A 22,042-nucleotide genomic window follows, 5' to 3' on the forward strand; every position below is an offset into this window, starting at 1 on the left:
TTGCTACCCCGTTAAGATATTTTGTGCTCTCACTCCTATCTTGTTTTTTAAACAAAACATAGACATTACATAGGCTACTAAAACCTTTGGTATATTTTAAATATTTGACCAAAACTAAATTTTTACCAACAAAGTTAGGTATTTTACTAAGGCGTAGAATTTGTTTAGTTTTTCTTATATAAAATATAGCCTAAATTACTTTATCAAAATTAAAAATATAATATAACACTGAAGGAAATAAGCATATTGCTGCAGTTATGTAATAAACTAATTTAATTCATTATTTTGACAGTTTCTAGTATAATAAAAATAAAAACTATGTTTTTTGTTGTTATTATTATAAAATAACAAAAAGCTAAAAAAAAAAAAAAAATTAAATTAGCCTATTGTGAATATAAACATGGCGTCCATTTATTCGTGTTGCTAATTTTAGACTCTTATTATCAATGTTATTTAATATATATCTTGTCTTTTTTTACTTTAAATGTCAGCAAATACAAAACAAAACTGTCGTTAAATATTTATTAACAATATCAAAAGCATCACGCAAAGCCCAGTGTGCAAGTCCAGTATTTTTTTAACATGTATGTTGACCTAATATGTAAAGACATTGCTAAATTAGTTTAGTTCACCTTGACTATATATATATAATATTTCAATCTTTTAAATCTTCAAGATTAATACGATGGTCTTCTTGCTTCCAAACATTCCCTATAATCTGATAGTATTGTCTTTAAAAAGGTGAAATCCCAATATTTTGGAATGTAAGCTTGATGAAGCACTTGAATTAAGCAGTTCTGCAAGGGGAGGAGCTTGCCCGTGAACCCCAGTCTCTATTGAGCTCGCATGCAGCAGAGGGAAATGTACGTGCGCCATACTCGTTGAAAAGCCAATAGTAAGGGACAAAGTTGCCTTGGCCCAAAATATGCTCCAGCAATGTCATGCTCCGAGAAATTCTCTGCGGTGAAAGTCACACTGTCTGAGGGGAAATCTTTCAATAGCCCAGGTCTAAAGGATCCTTTGCGTTGGGCGTACGGAGGCTCACGTCCTAACCTGGACTGCCAAATCCAAAATAGCGGGACCAACCCAGCGTATTCGATCGCGCTTCAGACAATAAAACAGATTCAGACACCCCCGGTTGAGCATGGCTCTGCCGAGTCACCAGTTTCTCCATGGAGCTGTGAACTGGGATGGAGAGCACTTGAGTCCCGTCCAGGTTTCTCATGTCAGCGCGTGTCCCACCAGCGCTTCAAATCGAAAAGAGGAGCCCTTCTATTTTTCTGTGGACCAAACAGGGCCAGCTAGACAGCCTCTCGGCATCTCCGCCTTCAGCAGATTCATGACAGATATGGGCTCTCTGAACGGCACTGACAACCATCGTCCAGAGCCTTCTTTTTACTCCGGACACAAACTCCTATCACTCAATACCGACACGGATCCAGAGAGTCCGTCGCACTCTTCCCACTCAGACACCCAACAGTTGCACAGTCTGTCTTTCTCCGCGCCTTCCTGTTCAGAAACTGACATTAAGCCAGACACGCATTATTTAACGACGGAAAGCACTAAATACCCAAGCAAGTGGAGTGAATGCAGAACTAACGGGAGCATCATCACCACACTGAGCATCAGTCAGAGAAGCAGGGACGACACAGAGCCAAATACTCTCCAGACAGACTTTACCGGGAACGATAAAACTCACAGAGAGAGAACGCAAGGTGGGTAACAAGGTTAAAAGAGACAGCAGTGTTTAAAGCAAAGCCATCAAAGACCAAGACAATATTTCATTTTATTTTTTCCTTTTCGAAAGCTGTTGAAGGGTGTAGCCACTGAGACAAGAGAACCAGGGCTTAATAATGAATTTATTACACCGAATTGCCCCAGACAGACTAGCCTAAATTGCACGTCGTTTCTCAGAACATCAAAACAGCGGAAGGATCCATTGTGAACTGGAAGCCTTAGTGTGGGCCAGGTGTGACATTGCTTTAGGACACTTTTTATTGATGTGAAACGAAGAAAGTCACTTCTGGATTCATTTAGTATATGATTGCTGAAAAGTGTGTGTAGCGTAGGCCTAGCCTATATTAAGGATATATATAGGCTAAATCTAAACCAGCGTCAGCAGATTGGGAACAGCCACGTAAATGTAATTTTATTATTATTTTTTATACAAATAGCCTATGCGTTTTAAGGACTCTGTTAATCGTGGGAGAGGCCTAAAATTTCTAAAAGGTGTATGTGTGTGTGTGTGTTTGGTTAGCCATTCCCCCCAAATAGCCTTGGCTAGGCTATATCTTGAATATTCACTTGTTATGGAGGCCTATTTTATTTGTTTGGCCCGAAATGCAGTATTTTAAGACAGTTTTTATGATGCAAAACCTTTAACAAAAAAATTAAGAAAGAACGAGTGAAAGTTCATCATACATTAGAAAACTTTAAAGGTAACACGTATATGCCTTTTCATCCTCTGGAATGTGAGGGCCAATACTTTTTTTTATTATTTTTTTATTTTATTTTTTTCTTAGGATTCGTCTATTTTATGAACCAGTTATTTGCTAAAAATAAATGGTTCAAGTCGGTTTAGCTGAGATAATATTTCCAACAAATGAACCATAAAATGTTTATGCAGTTCATATCCTGCATCGTTCTCTCCCTTTCTCCTCATTTGTTTTTTTCCCTTTCTCCCCCCTCACCGACCAACAGAGACACAGTGCGTAGTCTGTGCTGACATTATTTCCTGTCATAAAATGTCGGACACAGCCAGGTAATGGCCGCGAGAGTCAAGCTCAGTGGCTATTTGCTCACTGTGAAAGGCGACTTTATAATAGCCTTGTCTCTCTTTCTCTCTTTATCTGAAGACGTGACTTTAGAAAACGCTGCAAATGGCTGGCTGTCGGCGAAAGCGGGGAGGAAGAAGCGATGTCCTTACAGCAAACACCAAATCTTAGAGCTGGAAAAAGAATTTCTATTCAACATGTACCTGACTCGAGAGCGCCGCCTGGAGATTAGCCGGAGCATACATCTCACCGACCGCCAGGTTAAGATTTGGTTTCAGAATCGCAGAATGAAACTGAAAAAAATGACTCGAGAGCACCAGACAAGGGACCCTGGCACAAATTTCACTGTCTAGTTTGCTATGTAAGACGGTTAAAAAGAGCGGACTCAGAGCACAAATCACTGCTGTTATCATTCGTTGCAAGTGGATTGATGCAACTGCTGCTTCTGATGGATTACCGGGAGGAAGCGATCAGTCAGATCTCACCACGGTGTTTCACAATATGTGTTCTATAAGGCAAGTGTAAGGGAGATCAATTTAATACCTCGCATGAAGATGAACAGAAAAGTGTAACGAAATAAGAAGACAAGTCTTTGGCTATTCGATGTAAGCTTGTCATATTCACACAGGCCCATGAACAGTGTTTATTGATGTCGTTTGATTCTTTGTATTTATTTATTATTTTTATTTGTATTATTATCATTATTATTATCATTTTTTTACAGGTTATGAGTGTTAAAGCGGTTGGTTTTTTTAGACAGGAAATTTTATCTGTTAGGTAACTAAGAATATTTGCGGACACTCCCGAGTAAAAAATAAATAAATAAATACAATCCTAAAAGGAAATCCATTATCAGAGGAGTTACATCAATCACAGGTACTGTTGTTTTGTTTAAAATATTGTTTGTTGTCTCCTTTATTGGTACGAGTGAAAAGGCACAGATTTTCTTCTTATGCTGAAGTATGGTCGAATGTATAACTTAAAACTGTGATTCTTAAAAATTCTGTTTTGAAAAGCAGTGCATTTTGAAATAAAATTTTGCACTACGTGACCATAAAACGTTTAGTTTGCATATTAAGTATGGTGGTCACTTTGAAAATTACCTTATCTGCAGTGTTATAATATGGTAATGTGACAACGCATTTTGAAAAATAAGTAGACCTATAAAGGTAAAATTTAAAGGTGTAATACAAGCTTTACATTTTAAATTAGGCCTACTTTTTAATTTTTGTTTTATACAGTTCAAGAATTCAGTTCATGACAACATATAGCTTGGAGAGAAGAATAACCTGGTATGAAGCTTTCTTTAGTCTTATTATTAAAGGAGAAGACATTTGTCAATTGTATCAATTACAAAACTTTAATTACCAGTTGATTGTGAACTAGTAATTGTTTTATTATTAGATATATTAACAGTTTTTGGCTACTTGATTTTGGGTGTAGAATAGATTATATAACAAAAAGACTTTTGAGTTGAATTTGAACAAAACCTTTTGAAATTCAGTTTGATTGAAACGACGACGTGGAGTCCTTGTCTTAACACTAAATCCAAAATAAAATAAAATATATTGTTACTATTTTTTATTCATTTTATTATGGCCATATAATTTTAACCAGAGATAAAAATGAAAAAATAAAATAAAAAAACAACATATAATGTAAGTGCATCACAAATGCAAATTATATCGTCTCTGGGATCAGTTTCTTGTAAATTTAAAATGGAGCTCCGAATTTGAATTTTAGAAATTAAGGTGAAGTTATATTTACACATCTGCATTCATTTTACTTTCTGCTTTCATCTGCATTATCTCAAATATCTCATCGTTGCATTGATAGACCTATATTTGAATGGGCGAAAAATATTGTGAGTATTTTAAATATGTGCACTAAGAAATGTTAACCGGATATAATGGTATGTGGAGTATGTGAACTTTAAGTATGGATGTTTGAAACTTTGGTATGTTAATTTGCACTGTGAAGGATTTTTATTATTAAACTTGAATTGTGTTATGAGATGTGCTATATTTTTGTAAGTTTAAATTAAGTGAAGATAAAATGTATCAGTTGTTTACTTTTGTTCCATTCTGTCCAAGAGTTTTCTGCGCGTAAGAAATAATTCTGAACATATGCTGATGTTGCTTGACGTGATACAGTTCCTCCTCTTTTGTCTAAGCCAGTCTTTGCTTTGGTGAACCGCCATGTTGAGAAGGGACAATCCCCAACGTCATTGGCCAGGCAGGGGCCTCTTTTTATAACAGGGGGCAATAGACCCTTTTATTGCCGACAGTCTGGAGAGAACCGGATATGCTTGTGAACTTAAATTACTTTATTTCAAGCAACGTCTTTAAACAGTTCTCGCTATCTCCTTTCCCCGCAGTGGGTCAGAAATGTTCCAGTTGATTTCTTGAGATTTTAGCTCTAGTGCCCTCTAATACGGTTCCTCAGTTAAACAGTGCTCTGTTAGAGGACATAGCACTGAAATATGAGTGCTCATCTGGTTCAGTACTTTTGGACGCTAGACTGCTGGCAGCCTTTCAGGTCTTGCCTTTGAACACGGAGAAGACCAAGCTGGTCTGTGATTTAGGTAGTTTCAAGTTGTTGGGCTGGACGTTTAATTTCACAGGAACCTGAAACTGCCTGAATTGCTCCAGTTAAACACACCATTGTCCGTTCAACGTGGACTGAGGATTACAGTGTCGCCTTCATTGAAAATACGTGCTTAATAATCAACGAGATTTTTACAGATCATGCTCATGTTATTATTGCAGCCATTACATCGCGTTGTTTCTTTCTTTAACATATTACTTCGACACTGAATCTGACACACACACACACACACACACACACACACACACACACACACACACACTGTTCACCCACAACAGGTTTCTTCAATAATTTTCCCCCTCCATTTTCACAATGGCCTGTTTTTATTCCGCGCCGGTGAGATGGAATCCTACACCATTTTAAAACACATTTTAAGTTGTAAAAATTCAAACACAATGCCTCAATTATATATTAAACTATTATATAAATATTCAAATGTTTTAGGACATTTAATGTCAATCAATTGTGATCATACATTTTTGCAGTTAGAGTAGAACGAACATCTATTCGTACTATACAATATAAACAGACATATTTCATATTATCATTTAAAAAAACAAACACCTGATCTCTGATAAAAAACGCGTTTCTTTTGATCTCATCCGTGTAGAACATTGGTTATACTGTTGTAGTTGGTGTATGTACGGTAGTTAACTGAGCGACTGCTGTCTGTCTAGTTTAATTTGTGTATTTTCACTTAAATTACACGTGGCTATAGCCTATATGTTTGCATATAGATGCATTTTAGCATCTACACTTAAATATTTAAAAAATGTCAATAGGTTTATAGATAAAATTAGATCTAGGTTTAGAACATATCTCATCAATTCGGTCGTTTTAGATGCTTTTGTATTAAGAAATCCACAATTAATGGCTAATCCACAACATAATTGTTGTCGTAAACGCTGTATCATATGATAAATTTAATTAACTGTGATATTCATTAGAGCAGTAGGGTAGGAAAACATTATTTTTGATGTGTAAAACTTAAAACTGCATTTGTTGATGATTTGAATAGTGTGGTGACGTTTGCAGAGTGCCTGCTTGTGGTGGCCAATAGCGTGCAACAATATTCTGACAATCAGTCAATACATGCGTTGCTGAAGTTATTTGGTATACCAGCAAAAACTATTGCCAAATTGTAGTTCTAGAAAGTTTTATCATTACGAATAAAGTTATGCATTGCTTGCAACATGTAAATGTCCTACACGAATGCTTGCAACATGTAAATTATGATTACAACTATTTATAACTAGCCCACTCCATACAAGAAACTCTCCATATTGAAGGTGAGAGGTGCAGTTTAACCCTCCAGTTAAGGTCCACTCTTCTACACTGAATAAAACGAGAGTTACCAACAGTTATGAAGCGGTGTTGATGTTAAGATGTTACACTTTGCCTTAAAGAGTTTTGACAGCAGAGCACAGATACATTTATCTTTGTTGCTGATGATTTTTGAGTAAGCCTATTTGGAATTTCATGGCAAAATATCAAACATAGCCAGAGAATGGATAAGGAAAATACTGAGACACGCTTAACGGAACCTAACCCTATAACAATATTCAAAATAGTCCTAAATTACGTTATTCTTATTAGATATTTATTTGAATAAACGTGTGATGAGATGCATCATTGTGATTAATATTTGTTTGAATTAAATTTTATTTGCTTACAAGAGGGGTAGATTCTTTATAAACAGGAATATGTTAAAAAAAATGTGGTCACATACGGCAAACATTAGCCAGCTTCTCTAAACAAAGGTTTCACTACTGAAAGAAATGCTTAGCTTAGGCTAAGAATTTATATTAGTACTGAAACGTGTATGCGTGACAGTATGCCTCCATTTTTTTAAGACTATCACGTCATACATTTTAACTAGCTTCACAGTAGCCTATGTGGTATATGTTCTGGTATGCTCTTATTCATAGTGTAAAAGCCCAATATTACATAAGGAAATATGATCCAAATCGATTACAGTTAAAAGGATTATAGTGTAGATATTTCAATACACATTTTTTTTTTTAGATTCTCTTTCCTTTTCTCTGTGTAATTCCAACAGAAGGCAGAGATATTTTAATTCATAACGTGAAGTAGGCTAACTCACCGGCGACGGGCTGATTTTTACAGGGTGTTGTTAAATGCCTTTTAAAACGGCTAGGTTGTGATTTAAGTGTGTAGCCTCTTCCTGATGTAATTAACATTTTAGAGGTTTTAGAGATTCTGTAGCACAATTTATTGCACAAATGTATCTTATTATGCAACTTGCTCTGTTTACGCATGGTTACGGTTGTAATAAAATTAGCATATGGGCTAAATTCACAATGAACTAAGATGGTAGTAGTTGTTTTAACTCTTTTTTTTCAGTTAACCCTACAGTACCTGTAATGTTTTTGTGGTTGTTGTTTTGTAGAACAATGATTTGCTATCGTTCTTTTGCTGAGGCACAACAGCATCATAGGCTCGATTTATTCCTGTATGTAAAGGGGCAACTATTTATTGGGCACGATCAACATACACAGCAAGTGCTGAAATCACAGTTGTATTGTATTACATTGATGGTCCAAGACATTCACCACGGACAGTGAAACCATCTCTGAAACATTTGCCTTTTTGCACGCCTAATTCTGAATTTCTGTTGCAAAATGTTGCTGATAGAGTAGAATTGACTGGTGTTTATTATTTGAATAAAGTGATAAAATAAAAAAAAAGGAATCTTGTTTATTTTTGTGTTTGAAATGAGGGACTGGATGGAACACTGTAGTGGAGTCGTCCACGGTCCTCGCCACAGGCAGTATATCAGGCCTATAAAAATCAAAGCTGCCTGATGTAGTATTTTATAATAGTATTAAACGACCAAAAAAGTTCAAGTAGTTTCTTCTATAAATACAAGGGGATTGTCGCACGGTGGTGTTTAATACCCTCGTTAAGGAAAAATGACTGTTAATTTCCCAATAAAGCTGTTCATTATCTCAACATACTCCTATTACTCCAAGAAGGAAGAGGTTTGCCTCCTCGGAGGTTTAGAGGTTTAAACACGTGGGGGTATAAAATATTTTAGGGAAAAAATCGGTTGAGTAAACTTTATATGCAGACGTCTCTTGGTTTTTGTGATACCTTTCAAAGTCCTGTTAAATATCTCCATAAATTGCCTATATTAAATAGTTATTGTCATACATTTTATCAAGCAAATATGATCAGGCTCCCATTCAGCACTTATACTGTATAGATCACGATATAATGCCACATCAATTAATAGACAAAAATGTTCTCTCACTTATTATTGTGGGCCACTGCCCTGCATATGCTTCCCCTTTAATATAATGTCAAAACCTTTCATAATTTAAGTTGACATTTTCCCGACTGCTTGTAGATATCTGGAGATATATGGACACACTCCCATTTTGCATATTGCATAAACAAGACAATTTATTTAGATGGGAAATATAAAGAGCGTAAGAGGAGGAGAGCTCCGTACAGCCTCTTGGCGGAATGATTTACACCCCATTGACGCTTTATCAGGCTCGCGAAAAAAGTCTGACCAATCACTTCGCTCGGAGCGCACACCATAGCAGCCCGGCTCTACTTCGTTGGCGAGCTAGTAGAGAGGAGTACCGTAAAGAGGGGAGTAAAGCACATTTCTATTGTACATGTTTTCCCTTTAATGAACAGTACGTTATATAATGTCCGAGAATGTCCATTTCTGGAACTCTAAGCAACTACTATGTCGATTCTATCATAAGTCATGAAGGAGAAGATCCGAACGCGTCCCGCTTCTCCAATGTACAGTACTCCAGCGCTAGACAACCCGGACCCGGCGAGCATCCCGAGTTCCCCTCTTGTAGCTTCCAGCCCAAGCCTTCAGTGTTCAGTTCGTCATGGAGTCCATTCAGTTCCCACGCGTCCAGTGGCTTACCAGCGGTCTACCATCCGTACATACCGACGCAGCCAGTGCCTTCAACGGATACCCGATACCTCCGCACATGGCTTGACTGCGCTCCGAGAGCAGAACCCCTGCCCGGGCAGGGACAGGTCAAGATGGAGCCGCTCCTGGGACATCTCGGGGAACCACCGAAACTAGTCGGGCAGCATGAGTACATCTTGGAGTCCTCTACAGCACGGGAGATGAATTCTGCTCACAGCGCTGGGTTTGAAGACAATAAGGACATATGCGAAGGCAGCGAGGACAAAGAGGGACCGGATCAAAGTAAGTTATAAACCTAGGAAGTGAACACTCTGTAAAGCGTTTAATGCTGTCATAAAACTAGAACAAAGCAACGGAGAGCAACAGACACCTCACGGAGCCAAGTATGATCATGTAACATTCTCAAGTCTTCGCTAGCATGTAGAAGTTTTTAATCGAGTCTGTATTTTTAACCAAATATGTATGATTTAGCCATGCTATACACATATAGCATCGCTGACGACTGTTTTGCTTTGCCTAGTTGGGGTCATGTAGAGGCTTCACACGTTTATAAAACAAGCTTTCATTTTTCCCAAATCATGTTATTTGAGTTTATTACATTCTTGAGTAACTTTTAGTAGCCTATATTCTTTCTCTTTCTGTCACTGTTAGAAACCCTTATTTGCGCGTCAGTGCGCGTCAGTGCACTTTAGTGCACAAGCCAGTTTTAGGTCGGCTGTAAACAGCTTTTTCGTGCAATGACTCCCCAAACTGTCTCTTAGTTATAATACTAAATGGTGCAAATGTTGGTCTTATGTTTGGTAGCTCTTGGTTAGCAAAAATATTATAACGTTTATTCGCTTTTCATCTGAATCTCTAATTTATTTATTTTATCTAATTCTGTTTATGCGGAAATATTATTGATTATATCCCAGAGGTGAAGGTATAGTTTGAATCCCACAAAATAAATGTAATACTGCATGGATATGTTTTTATTGGTAAATCTGGCTGCTGGGGGATTGTATGTTTTTCTCTGATCTTGCCTTTTCTTGAGCTCCCTCAAGGGTGGATTTGAGCCGGTGCAGAGAATAATCCACATAATTCCAGCTCATAACCATGTAAGATTGTTTATGGCTAATGCTAAAGTATTCCAACAAGTTCAGAAAAGCAGCTACATTCTTAGGGATTTGTTCAACGATCGTTTTCGATTTCGTCGCAATGAATTTGAAAAGGCAATGGATTTTAATCCGTGAAATAAACTGCAGCACTGTGAACTAATGGAATTGTGCGCAATCGAAATCCCCAATGTGCTACCCCGGGCGGCATTCCAGAATAAACTGTAGGCAAAGGGAATGATGTTGGGAGTTTACAACACGTCCTGCTTTGTGCTCATGGCTGCCCATGAGAAGGAAAAAGTTATAGGTCTCAAGTCTATTAAGTTATCAGAGGAGCCAACATCCCCATTAATCGTACGTGAGCTCTTTGGGATATGCTGCATTAAAAACACGAGTAAAATACGATTCAGTCCAAACATGCGCAAATGCAATAATAAGCGTCCTAAGCTCAGAGGTCCGTTTTCTTTGAAAACGTTTTGATTAAATCGACTAGAGGCAATAAATAAATAAATTCTAAACTTTGTCTAATTTGTGGATTTTGATTCATATTTATTGATGGAAACACGCGTCACTTTCCTCATCATATAGCATGACCCTCTAGCGTTTCATTGTTAGGGATCACGTCTCGGTCTTGTCTCATAAGTCGTAAGGTATACAGACGTGTCCGTGAGGCCTGTAGTTGACATGACACGCGCATTAATCATTTTAGATGCTTGTATCTCATTCCATCATTATAAAAATACAATTGCGATTTGGGACATCCTAGAAAGCTGATGTACAACTGACATGGTATGTCTTGAGGCAGAAGCCATGGAGTTGTACGCATAGGATGGGAAACATCTATAAATACGTGGCTTTTCTAACCTAGCATACACCTTCAAACTGCCTGAGCCCCTGAAAAATTAAGTTATGTGCCAAACGCTGAATGTTTTTCATGCAAATAGTATGCACTTTAAGAGAGCATGAAGCACCGCCATGGTAGAAATGTTCCCTTGACGTCATTTAACCCACACAGGTACAGAAGGCATGCACAGGTGACATCAATTTCGTCATCACAGTGAATCTCGAGTCGCTGTAACATTCAGCTTCTCCGTGTGCATGTTAACAAAAGTCAGCACAACGGAAATTTTTCAGCCTCCCATTTGCATTCCCGACCAAACCACTGAGGGAGAAGACGCCTCGTTAGAGATGCTCTTCCTCCGTAATTCATCCCACATTTCTCCCTAAAAAGGAGATAATCTCATGTCACATGTGACCACATTTTACAGTGCATTCCAGTATGGTTAAACTCCCTGCAGAGTTCCAAATTAAACCTTTCTTTCCCCTCAGCCCTTTTCTTCTTATTATTTTTTCTTTAAAGAAAACTTTATATTATTCAGTGCGTACACATTCTCCTTTACAGGGAGATGCATGACACAGGTTATCACAGGTGAACTTAAGTGGCCTCTTGTACAAAGTTGCTGCTTACTGGTGGTGGTACAGTTTAAGCATAGAATTTTATTACTGCGTCTCAAGTTAATACTTTGAAATTGCTTAGCTTTACTTGTTTTCACAAATCATAGCGTTGGTTTTCATTGATGGCGCCCTAAAGCACTTTGTTTTAATAATATTCATCTTCTTCGTGAAGGCTGTAAATTTGAGTGCATTTTGAAATGTGTTTCATGTTTCATGTTGGAATCTGTACTAATATTATGATCTACTCTTCTTGTCTTTGACTGTCATTTGCAGACGACCCATCTGCCAACTGGTTACACGCTCGATCATCCCGGAAGAAGCGATGTCCATACACGAAATATCAGACCTTGGAGCTAGAGAAGGAATTTCTGTTCAATATGTATCTCACCCGAGACCGGAGACACGAGGTAGCTCGCCTGCTGAACTTGACAGAGCGACAAGTAAAAATATGGTTCCAAAACAGAAGAATGAAAATGAAGAAAATGAATAAGGACCAGCCCAAAGAATAATAACGCAGACTGGTGCCAGGCGTTCAAGCCGTTTACAAAAAGTATGATGCAAGAATGTTTTACTGCGTCAAAAAGAAAACGCTGACGCGCATTCACACACCATTTTCCATATAGGACTGGACAGTGTTAAAAATATAGAGTATAAGGAAGAGGTGAGATGATGCAGAGGAAGGGGAAAACGTCTTGCCATCTCTCCCTTCTTTTATTGCATTTTATGACTTGTGTTAAAGAAACACTTCACCAGGAAATAAACAGGTGATAAGGAACTGGTTTCAACAGGCTGAAATATTGTGCTTTTTATAAAGTTTTTCTCTATAATTCTGCATTTTTCATCATTCCTTTTGTCATAGACATATGCTGATATAAAATGTATTTAACAAAACATACGCCTCATTCAGTATACAAGGGAAGTTTGGCTTATCTGTAAAGCATGTTCACGTATTTGCTAAAGACGTGAGCTCTCTTTTACAAAATTATTATTATAATTATTATTATTATTATAGCGGAATACAACAGTCTTTAGTTCGTAGTGTCTATACCATCTGTGAAGCAGTTATTGAAGTTTACGATATTATAAATTAGCTCCTTTTGACATTTACTTGTGCGCATTTGTGGTAGAGGCACACTTATAAATTGTCTTGGTTGATTTGAATGTACTAATAGTAGTACTAGTAATAATAATAATAATAATAATAATAATAATAATAATAATAATAATAATAATAATAATTTCTAAAATTGCTTTCAGATATTTTCTTTATAGCTTCTACTTCAGTTTCCTTCAATAGTGTTTGGATCATTTTGGGTCAAAATCAAGAATCAAACTAAAGTAATTAAACACGAATGAAACAAGTTGTTTTACCTACTAATTTTGGTTCAGATATCCCAAAATAATCCTTTTGAAATTTAGAGTGCAGGTTCCGAGTGTATGTATTTGTAGCGTGCCAGTAACCATAGAATTAATTCGTGCTGAAATGTATAACAACCTTTAATACAGATTCGGTCGCAGTTGTTTACATAAATTTGCGCATGCCACGTAGCCTATTGTGTAGTTTTCTTATGTATGTGTTATTGAAAAGCTAGTATTAATTCGAAGCTGTTTTATGTGCGGTATAAGGATTGTTGTTTTAATTTATTGTAAATACGTTAATAGTTTTTTTTCTTCTTTTTAATGGAATGTTTTATATGTTGTAAAAAGAATTTCAAAAAATAATTCATACTTGAATGAGTTGATACACGTAACCTTTTCATTTTTCTATTTTGTTTACAGGTTCCATGTAGGCTATATGTCCAGAATCATGTCCGTTTTCCATTGTCAGTGATGTTTTCTGTATTTGCTCGTTCATTCATATTGCTTTGTTGGATTAGAGATTTGTTTTATGGTTTTGTGATTTGACTTTATGGAAATCGAGCGCGGCTATCTTCAAATGTCAATCACTCCTTAAACTTTTCCCACTTTCTTTGACTCACGTCCAGTCAGGAACACACACACACACACACACACACACACACACACACACACACACACACACACACACACACACACACATTTATTAAATTCTGTACATTTATTAAAAGACAAATAATTAACAACACCAGACTTTAACTCGCAACGCAAGATCTAAATTGTTTTTGTACACGACTGCTCTGTCTCTTTTTGTGTTATTGTTTTGTTGTGTTGTTAATCTGTGCTATTGCACTGTTGATGCTGGACTCATTAAAGTTTACATGTAGACCACACACAGGTATTGTCATTTCTATGGACAGAGCTAATAGGCAGGTTGATGAAAGTTACCCAAATACAATATGATTTAAAATGTAATGTTTCTCTCTTTCTCTCCGTCTCTCTCTCTCTCTCTCTCTCTATAAATGAGTGCACAGCCTGATGTATCACTGCAACAAAAACTCTCTCGGAATCTAAACATTCATCATGTAATTAAAATAAATATATGTGGCTGTGCATGATGTGTGTCTTTGTGTTATCGATACTAACCGGACACATGGACATAGAGATTGGTGAAATTAAAGTCTTTGCTGCTTTTTTATGTATGTAGGCCTATGTATTTATTTATTTAGCACGTCACCTCTTTCCCCGATTTGGCACAGTAATTGCCCTTTATGTTTTTTGATTGTAAACCAGCGCAAACTTTATCTCGATCTTTTGTGCTTTAGCAAAGGACATGCTGTAGTACTCTACTTTAATGTTTACTGCATTTTATAATGAGAATCATATGTTGTAAATATGTTATCGTGCGCTCGAGCATTCATCTTGAATCGGAATGAAGAAACGTGCAGCTCATATGTGCAAAGAAGACTTACTGAGAATAACCATGACACATCTTTGCTTTGGCACTCTTCTTAACGTATTATTTGATTCCCTTATGATATTTGTGGTGTTATATTTGGCTGTACCGCATCCTCCAGATGCAAGCTATGCATCAAGAGTCAAGAAGGATATTTTGCCTGCAGAGGCGATGTATAATAAATTATGCAAACTAAAAGGGATAAGGTATGTCTAAATGTTTCAAGCTCTGAAGTTAGACACTAAATAATGTAAGACGCGAGGCCCACTGTTAGCAGAGAAAATGTGCAGTGTTAAATGCGATGGTAAATGTGGCCATTCACATGCAGTTTTATAGCAATAAAAATAAAAATAAAAATACCCCCCCCCCCAAAAAAAAAAAAAACTATAATAATAAAAAAATTAAGAATACAATGATTTCACTACAAATATAGACAGCCAAGGTCCTACCCATTTAGCAAATGATGCAATTGCAAATAGAAAGAAGAAAGAAGACAGCTTAAAAAAGTTCTGCATTCAACAGATTGAAACAATTAAACATTTCTGAAGACATTGCCAGTTGTCCTGGCTCACAGATGTGTGTACGAATTCAGCCTTCGTCACATATTAATTCAGCATAAGTCTGCCCTGGTGATTCTAGAGCTGAGAAGATATTTTGAGTCCTGCCACACCATTAACGCCCTTTATTTTGGTGTTTTGAATGGAAACAAACTGCAGAAAGGATGTACGCTCCATGTTCGAAGGAAATGGGAAGTCGACTGTCATAAAAAAAGAGAAAGAAATTCAATGTGGTGTGCCGCAATAAAATAATATGACTGTAATAAAACTTTATAGGGTATAAATGTATGAAGGTTAAGAACTAAATGGCTGTAAAGCAAACACTACGCGAGAAAAAAAAAATGAAAATTTTGAAAAACGTTTCAGGATTCTAATAACTGTAAGGCAAAATAATTTGCGTAAACACTGTGTCTCTGTTGGGGGAGCCTGTTTTTTTTCTTCCCCTTTCTCGCATTTGTCGTTTATTGTGTACAGCGTTTGTTCTTTAGCCGTCCAGATTCCTTACAGAGTAGGGGGTCGGGATGGGTGAGATCTGGACTTCCACATGAGAGCCCTGAGTCCAATTCAATCGACGCCCACCCTTTGTTCCATTTCCGAACGCACTACAGCCCTTATAGCGGGCCATAAACTGTCACAAAAAGAGGATTTCTGGCGAGACGTCTGCGATGACCAACGCTAATTTGTTTACAGCCTTTTGGACCGAGCTCGACTTCGCCATTTTGTGGGTACACATCCGATTGTGTCTTGGTGATACAAAGGCCGGTTTCTAAAGAAAGATAATGAATTCTCTCAAAATCAGAACCACACATAACATTAACTTCTGCAACCATAGAGTCCCTAAAATGTTCATTATAGTTTGTTTTTTATATTTCAGTTTATTGTGCTTATTATAGCTGCTTTAATGCATAGTCTGTTAATATTACTATTAATATTACTATCTACATTATCAATGATGTGAATAATAATGTAATAAAGCTTTCGAATAAATAGAAATCTAAATCAATCTTTATATATATATATATATATATATATATATATATATATATATATATATATATATATATATATATATATATATATATATAAAGCCTGTCTGTATTGACAACTAACAAAAGGAAAGTCATGCTGGTAATACAATAATGCACATGCACGCAGCCCAAATAAAAAAGGGACGTATTTATGCATGGAAATGTTATTTCGAGGCCTGAATATTGTTTTTTTCTAACAGTGTGTATGCCATTAAAAATAATACTTGAAAAGGCTGCTAGTATCAGCTATTATTATTAGCCTGTTATTGTTGTTATTATTATTATTATTATTATTAGTAGTAGTAGTAGTAGCAGCAGCAGCAGTAGGTTTGGTAATGGTACTATAGGTAAAGTGGCCTAGTTGTGCATTAAAATAAGAAGAGTGAAACCCACAAAAAAATTGGATATCATGGACAGACGGAACAGACGGCCTCATTCTAAACGTTAAATTTAATACAGTTATAAATATTAACAAAATACTAGTAAGACAGAAGAAAAAACTTTCTTTCATTGTTTTTAATGGTTTAACCTTAGTGTCAGTGTTCCAACCCTACGCAAATTACTTTTCTAGATACGTTTAAAAACACACAAGACTAAATGCTACAAGGGTCGGTTTTAAATGGATTTCTTGTTATAGAGAATGAAAAGAAGTACTTAACATCATTGAATTTGCACTTACTGAGCTGTTAATTCGCTCATTCTGTTTTGATGTTCGTTGTTTATAGAACCATTAGCTTTTGAACTTCCGTCTCATTACGTCTGATTTTGCACATGGAGTAACACACAACTGCCGCTTGATGGCAATGTTGTTCCATCAAAAAGTGACTGGCTGACCACCCTCCACCCCCAAACCGGAAACACGGGCCAAAACATGTGCGGTATTACACTTGTCTAAAGTAAGGTTCATACAGTTTCCCTCTGATACAGTGGAGCTTTTGAAAAAGACGAAGAACATTCGCTTCAGAAGATTCCTAATCTATGTTATAAAGATCCCGAGAAACCCTCTATTGAATGTGTCTTTAAATGTTAGGGTAGGCCTACTCAAACTTAGGATATAATAATGAATAATGCATTGTTGTAGGCTAATTCTGTTTTAACTTTTAATCCTAACAAATTAGATTATTCAACGTTTTCAGTTCGGCTTTTTAAATTATTAGAGCAATGTTAAAATAAATTAAATCAGTGTACTGTATTATCTGCTACATTTTATATGAAACCCAAACATTTTTGATGATTCAGTGATTGTATTAAATGGTAATAGAATGATTATATGACTAAAGTCACCACACAAAACTTGGGTTAGCAAATATTTTAATGACAGCAAAAAAACACTTTGACATTGATTACTGCTATTGCAGTGAAATTGTAAAAAACAAACAAACAACACACACACACACACACAAAGAAAAAAACAAAAGCCAAACAAAAACATACAACAGTATGACGTTCTCTGACACCATTAATTTTATTATTATATTCACTAACTATATACCCACATATTCATGTAATGGAAAGTCAAATCACAGAAAATATTTACAACAGAATTTCTTTTACATCAAAGATATTCTAGGTTTTACTAAAGCCGAATCATAAGCTTAATTGGTCAAACGTAAGAATAAATGTATGTACTTGATGAACTCTTTGTCCTTGTTAAGAGAAGAAACGTTTAAAACGGTCAGAACAAGATGTGCGTGATTAACGCTTTAGATTAACCCGTAATATAGAAACATCAACATTGTAGGCTACATACGCCACGTGCTGAAATGTAAATTTTCCCCCTCATGTAGTCAACATAAAGCTTCAAAAGGATTCGTCATATTGAGGTGATGATTTTGGGAAAAGACACTGCTTTCAAATCCTCGGCAGTAATTTATTATAGACTCAAATGAGTTGTAAAATGACAGGCACCGGCATTAGATCATATGTGTCATATAGTTTTTAAAAATACTACTTTTTGTGCATTAGGTGAGCAGTTTTAGTCAGTGTATATGCTAAGGATACTTTAAAATAACAAAGGAAAAAATCTTAGATTTTTAGAAAATATGAAAAGTTATATAATTCTATAATAATTTTATAATTAGAATTCCATAATTTTCTCCCAAATCAAAACGAATCCAGAAACATTTTAAACTGATACAAGCACGTAAAACATATTGTTTGTTTATTCATACATTTTTACTTTTTCACTGATAGGCTATTTACATTTTTATCATTAGAAAATTCCTTGCACGGTACTTTTCACCCCTCGGTTTTTCTAGGTAATGTTAATCCGATTTACTCGTGCTAAACACATTGGCAGACTGTATGGAAAACCAAACGAAAATGACAATTAAAGGACTTACTATTTCTGCATAGATAAAATCCAGATTGAAGCATTTACAGCACTGGTCGTGGAACCTCATAAAAACGCACTACGTCAACAACAAACAGTAGGGGCGTTTATTGCATTTTATATTTTCTTAAACCATGTACAGCCACATTTGCCATTACACCTTACGTGCAGGTCCATTTCAACATCCTCACATCTCTGTAACTATATTTATATAAATACAATTATCAGAATATTAAATATGACCGCCTCGCTAATTTTCGATGCGCGCGCCTTGGTCGCTGCAGAGGATGATTTTGTAAGTTTAAGCGTGCTTATAAGGTTTATAGGATGTAAAACATTTAAACTGATGCCAATTAAATCGTGTACTTTTTAAGATTGGCCGTCTTGACCCTGACATTTTAAAAAAGGAGGCTAGACCTCGTTAGAGATTTGGAAATTAACCACTAAATATGCATCACTTTAGACTGTCTGTGATGAACATGCGAAAAATAAATCTTTCAAAGGGGTTTGGAGTGGAGAAGTTGAGTGGGGGGAGGAACAGAGGCTATGCACTTGATCTGATGCAAAGCGGCAGATTTCTCATTAACTTACCCGCTTGAACATATTAATGTGCATATTTCCCCCTCCTCTCTCTCCCTTGGCCCCCCTTCTCTCTCCTGCGCCCTCGCGCTCTCTCTCACTCGCTTTCTCTTTTTCATTCTCTCACTCCCTTCTTATCAGAATCGCGCTGAGCGGTGTCCGTGTAGGGATGCAAAAAGCCAATGGAACGAGGATCCGATAGAAGATGCAAATGATCGTGAAAACACACAGCAAAATATGAAACTGCTCATTTGCAGCCGAGTAAATCATAGAAAACTGGTTGGGAACTTGCACCCTTCACCGGAATTGTGATGCTGGAACTCTACAGTGGGAACATGCCTATGGAAGCTTTAGACAAGTTGATTTAACAAAGGTATACAAACGCAAACCGTTCAGTTATTGGAAATCAAGGCTTGGCTGCTGCATTGTTTGTTACCTCAGTAACTGTGAAACTGACAACTCTCTGAAGCTACCGCGCTGATATAAAGACATTCAAACGCAAACTCTTCAACAAAATCAGTGCCAACAACAACATCAAAAGATGAGCTCATATTTCGTCAACTCTCTCTTCACTAAATACAAAAGTGGAGACACTCTGCGGCCAAACTATTACGAGTGCGGGTTTGCTCAGGACCTAGGGACGAGACCCACCGTCGTGTACGGTCCAGGCACCGGAGCCACTTTCCAGCATGCCCCTCAGATTCAGGAGTTTTATCACCATGGCGCATCCACGCTCTCCGCAGCTCCTTACCAGCAGAGTCCCTGTGCAGTAACTTGTCACGGCGAGCCGGGTAACTTCTACGGTTATGATGCTCTCCAGAGGCAAACAATTTTCGGGGCTCAAGATGCCGACTTGGTTCAGTATAGCGACTGCAAGCTCGCCACGGGGGGCATCGGCGACGAGACGGACAACACAGAGCAGAGTCCGTCGCCCACACAGCTGTTCCCGTGGATGCGACCTCAAGGTGAGCCTCGGTAGACAGAAAAGCCGGCCAACCCGCGTTGTGTGTGTTTGTGTAAGTGACATAAACCTGGGTTAGCCACACGAAAACAATCTCAGTACTATTTAGGTTTAGAATGGCATTTCCTGTGTGCACGAGAGGAGGGAAGACAATAGCCGTTTTTATTGTTTTATGGTGTTCAAAACTTGTGAATCACTTTACAGTTTAATGACCCTGCCATAGAAACACAGGAGAGTGGGAGAGAGGAAGAAGAGGGTGAGAGAAAAGCCCCTTCTCTTCTTGCTGTTTCCATGTTCCATTGCCCCACAGCTGATCTTTCACGTCTCAGGTCAAAGTTTTACTGCAGCCTTTAACGACTTACAGTGAGCCCTGAGTTTATTTCAGTACACAGTGGTCGTTTTACAATGATTATGTCATTTATGGCTGTGCCTAAATGTGAAATAGTATAGACTGCTTTTTGACAATTCTACTGTGGGGTTAGTGTTGTGGTACTTATATTTGTATATTAGCTTTTACATTAATTACTGCGTTAGGCTGTGGGGAGTCTCCATGGCACACTAAAAGCCTACCCATAAACTAATAATGTATCGCGATTGTGTTCTGTAGATGTTCATTTCGCATGGAAGTTGCCTTTGTGCAATGTTGGTTCACAAATATGTTTGAACTTGATTGTAAAATTACGATGTGGCACGTATTGTAAGCTCTAACATCTGTAAACTTCTTTATTGCCAGTAGCTGCCGGACGGAGGCGAGGCCGCCAGACCTACAGCCGCTATCAGACGCTGGAACTCGAGAAAGAGTTTCTCTTCAATCCCTACCTAACACGCAAGCGACGGATTGAAGTATCACACGCTTTGGGACTGACAGAACGACAAGTCAAAATCTGGTTTCAAAACCGTCGCATGAAATGGAAAAAGGAAAACAACAAGGACAAGTTTCCAAGCAGCAAGTCTGAACAAGAGCAGATCGAAAATGAGAAACGAGAGAAAGAACAGGCATCCGGGACACAGTCAGCCGGCGAAGACTGCGACAAGGCAAAACAAATGTAGAGCGGATGCGCGCGCTTGTGTGTGTGTGTGTGTGAGAGGGAGAGAGAGTGTGTGTACGTGTGTCAGTCAATCAAAACGGCAAAGAATAAATAGGGAAAATAAAACATACAATGATGAAGAGATTAACGGTGTTTGCATGGAAGGTTTGTCTCACAGAGACATTTTAATCAAGTCGAGTGGTTACATCTTTCACTCGAGGAAGGAACATAAGACAATGTCTGGGACTAGACGAATGACTATAAACTTAATGTGGTGACCACAGAACTTCAGGAAGACGAAGGACAAGAGGCATTTTTACTTTTTAACTGTTCTTCAGAGAGTATGATAGTGTTAAAGCTAGTCTCCTTTCTTTGTGAAATAATTATCGTGAAACTTAAGTTTCTATTGTTAGGATTTTGACATTAACAATTACCTTGGCAGCTGTATAGTTTTTAAGTTAAATGGTGCACTTTTAACTGTTCTCACTTATATGTTATGATGATGACGTAGAAATTAATGACGTCCAACAACATGAAACTGCCTATTTATGCCGTAGAATCTCTTTTTACACGTCTTTGGTTCTTCTTAAATCGATGGTATTTTTTGTTGTCTTCCTTTCATGGGGTAAGCATGCGCACAGTGGATTATAAAAATGAATAAACATATTAAAAAAGAATTTAGAAAATTATGTCATGTGACCCATGGTTTACTATGATTCAAATTGTTGTCGTTCACCTTTACTGAAGTAGTTCTGAAGTAGTTCTTTACTGAAGTGTGAGATAACTGTATGTTTTGTTGTCATACTTAACTGTATTCTGGTGTCTAAAACTGGAGAAATCCGGCAGAAAGTGACACAATAAAGTTTACAAGCGACAATCCCTGGCACCATGTA

At 37.2% G+C, this 22,042-nt stretch overlaps 3 protein-coding genes across 4 annotated transcripts; all 3 read left to right on the forward strand.

The window, feature by feature from the left end:
• The first annotated feature begins 425 nt into the window (after positions 1-425).
• LOC109061918 (homeobox protein Hox-B10a-like) lies at positions 426-5,519 on the forward strand. The gene is made up of 2 exons (XM_019078992.2): positions 426-1,715; positions 2,856-5,519. The coding sequence occupies exons 1-2, from the start codon at positions 1,145-1,147 to the stop codon at positions 3,125-3,127; spliced, it is 843 nt and encodes a 280-aa protein (XP_018934537.1). The 5' UTR covers positions 426-1,144; the 3' UTR covers positions 3,128-5,519.
• Positions 5,520-8,912: 3,393 nt separating this feature from the next.
• Positions 8,913-13,561, forward strand: LOC109061919 (homeobox protein Hox-B9a-like). Its single transcript, XM_019078993.2, has 2 exons — positions 8,913-9,585; positions 12,126-13,561. Exons 1-2 carry the CDS (start codon positions 9,072-9,074, stop codon positions 12,359-12,361), a joined length of 750 nt encoding a protein of 249 aa, XP_018934538.1. The 5' UTR covers positions 8,913-9,071; the 3' UTR covers positions 12,362-13,561.
• A 5,672-nt stretch (positions 13,562-19,233) lies between these two features.
• LOC109061920 (homeobox protein Hox-B8a) lies at positions 19,234-21,838 on the forward strand. 2 transcript variants are annotated; one of them, XM_042728360.1, is made up of 2 exons: positions 19,234-20,125; positions 20,855-21,838. In XM_042728360.1, exons 1-2 carry the CDS (start codon positions 19,702-19,704, stop codon positions 21,169-21,171), a joined length of 741 nt encoding a protein of 246 aa, XP_042584294.1. In that variant the 5' UTR covers positions 19,234-19,701; the 3' UTR covers positions 21,172-21,838. The 2 variants fall into 2 exon arrangements, with proteins under 2 accessions (XP_042584294.1, XP_018934539.2); XM_019078994.2 differs by having other exon boundaries at positions 19,235-20,125; positions 20,858-21,838.
• Positions 21,839-22,042: the final 204 nt, after the last annotated feature.

The sequence above is a fragment of the Cyprinus carpio genome, chromosome A3 (genome assembly GCF_018340385.1).
Source record: "Cyprinus carpio isolate SPL01 chromosome A3, ASM1834038v1, whole genome shotgun sequence".
Classification (NCBI taxonomy): domain Eukaryota; kingdom Metazoa; phylum Chordata; class Actinopteri; order Cypriniformes; family Cyprinidae; genus Cyprinus; species Cyprinus carpio.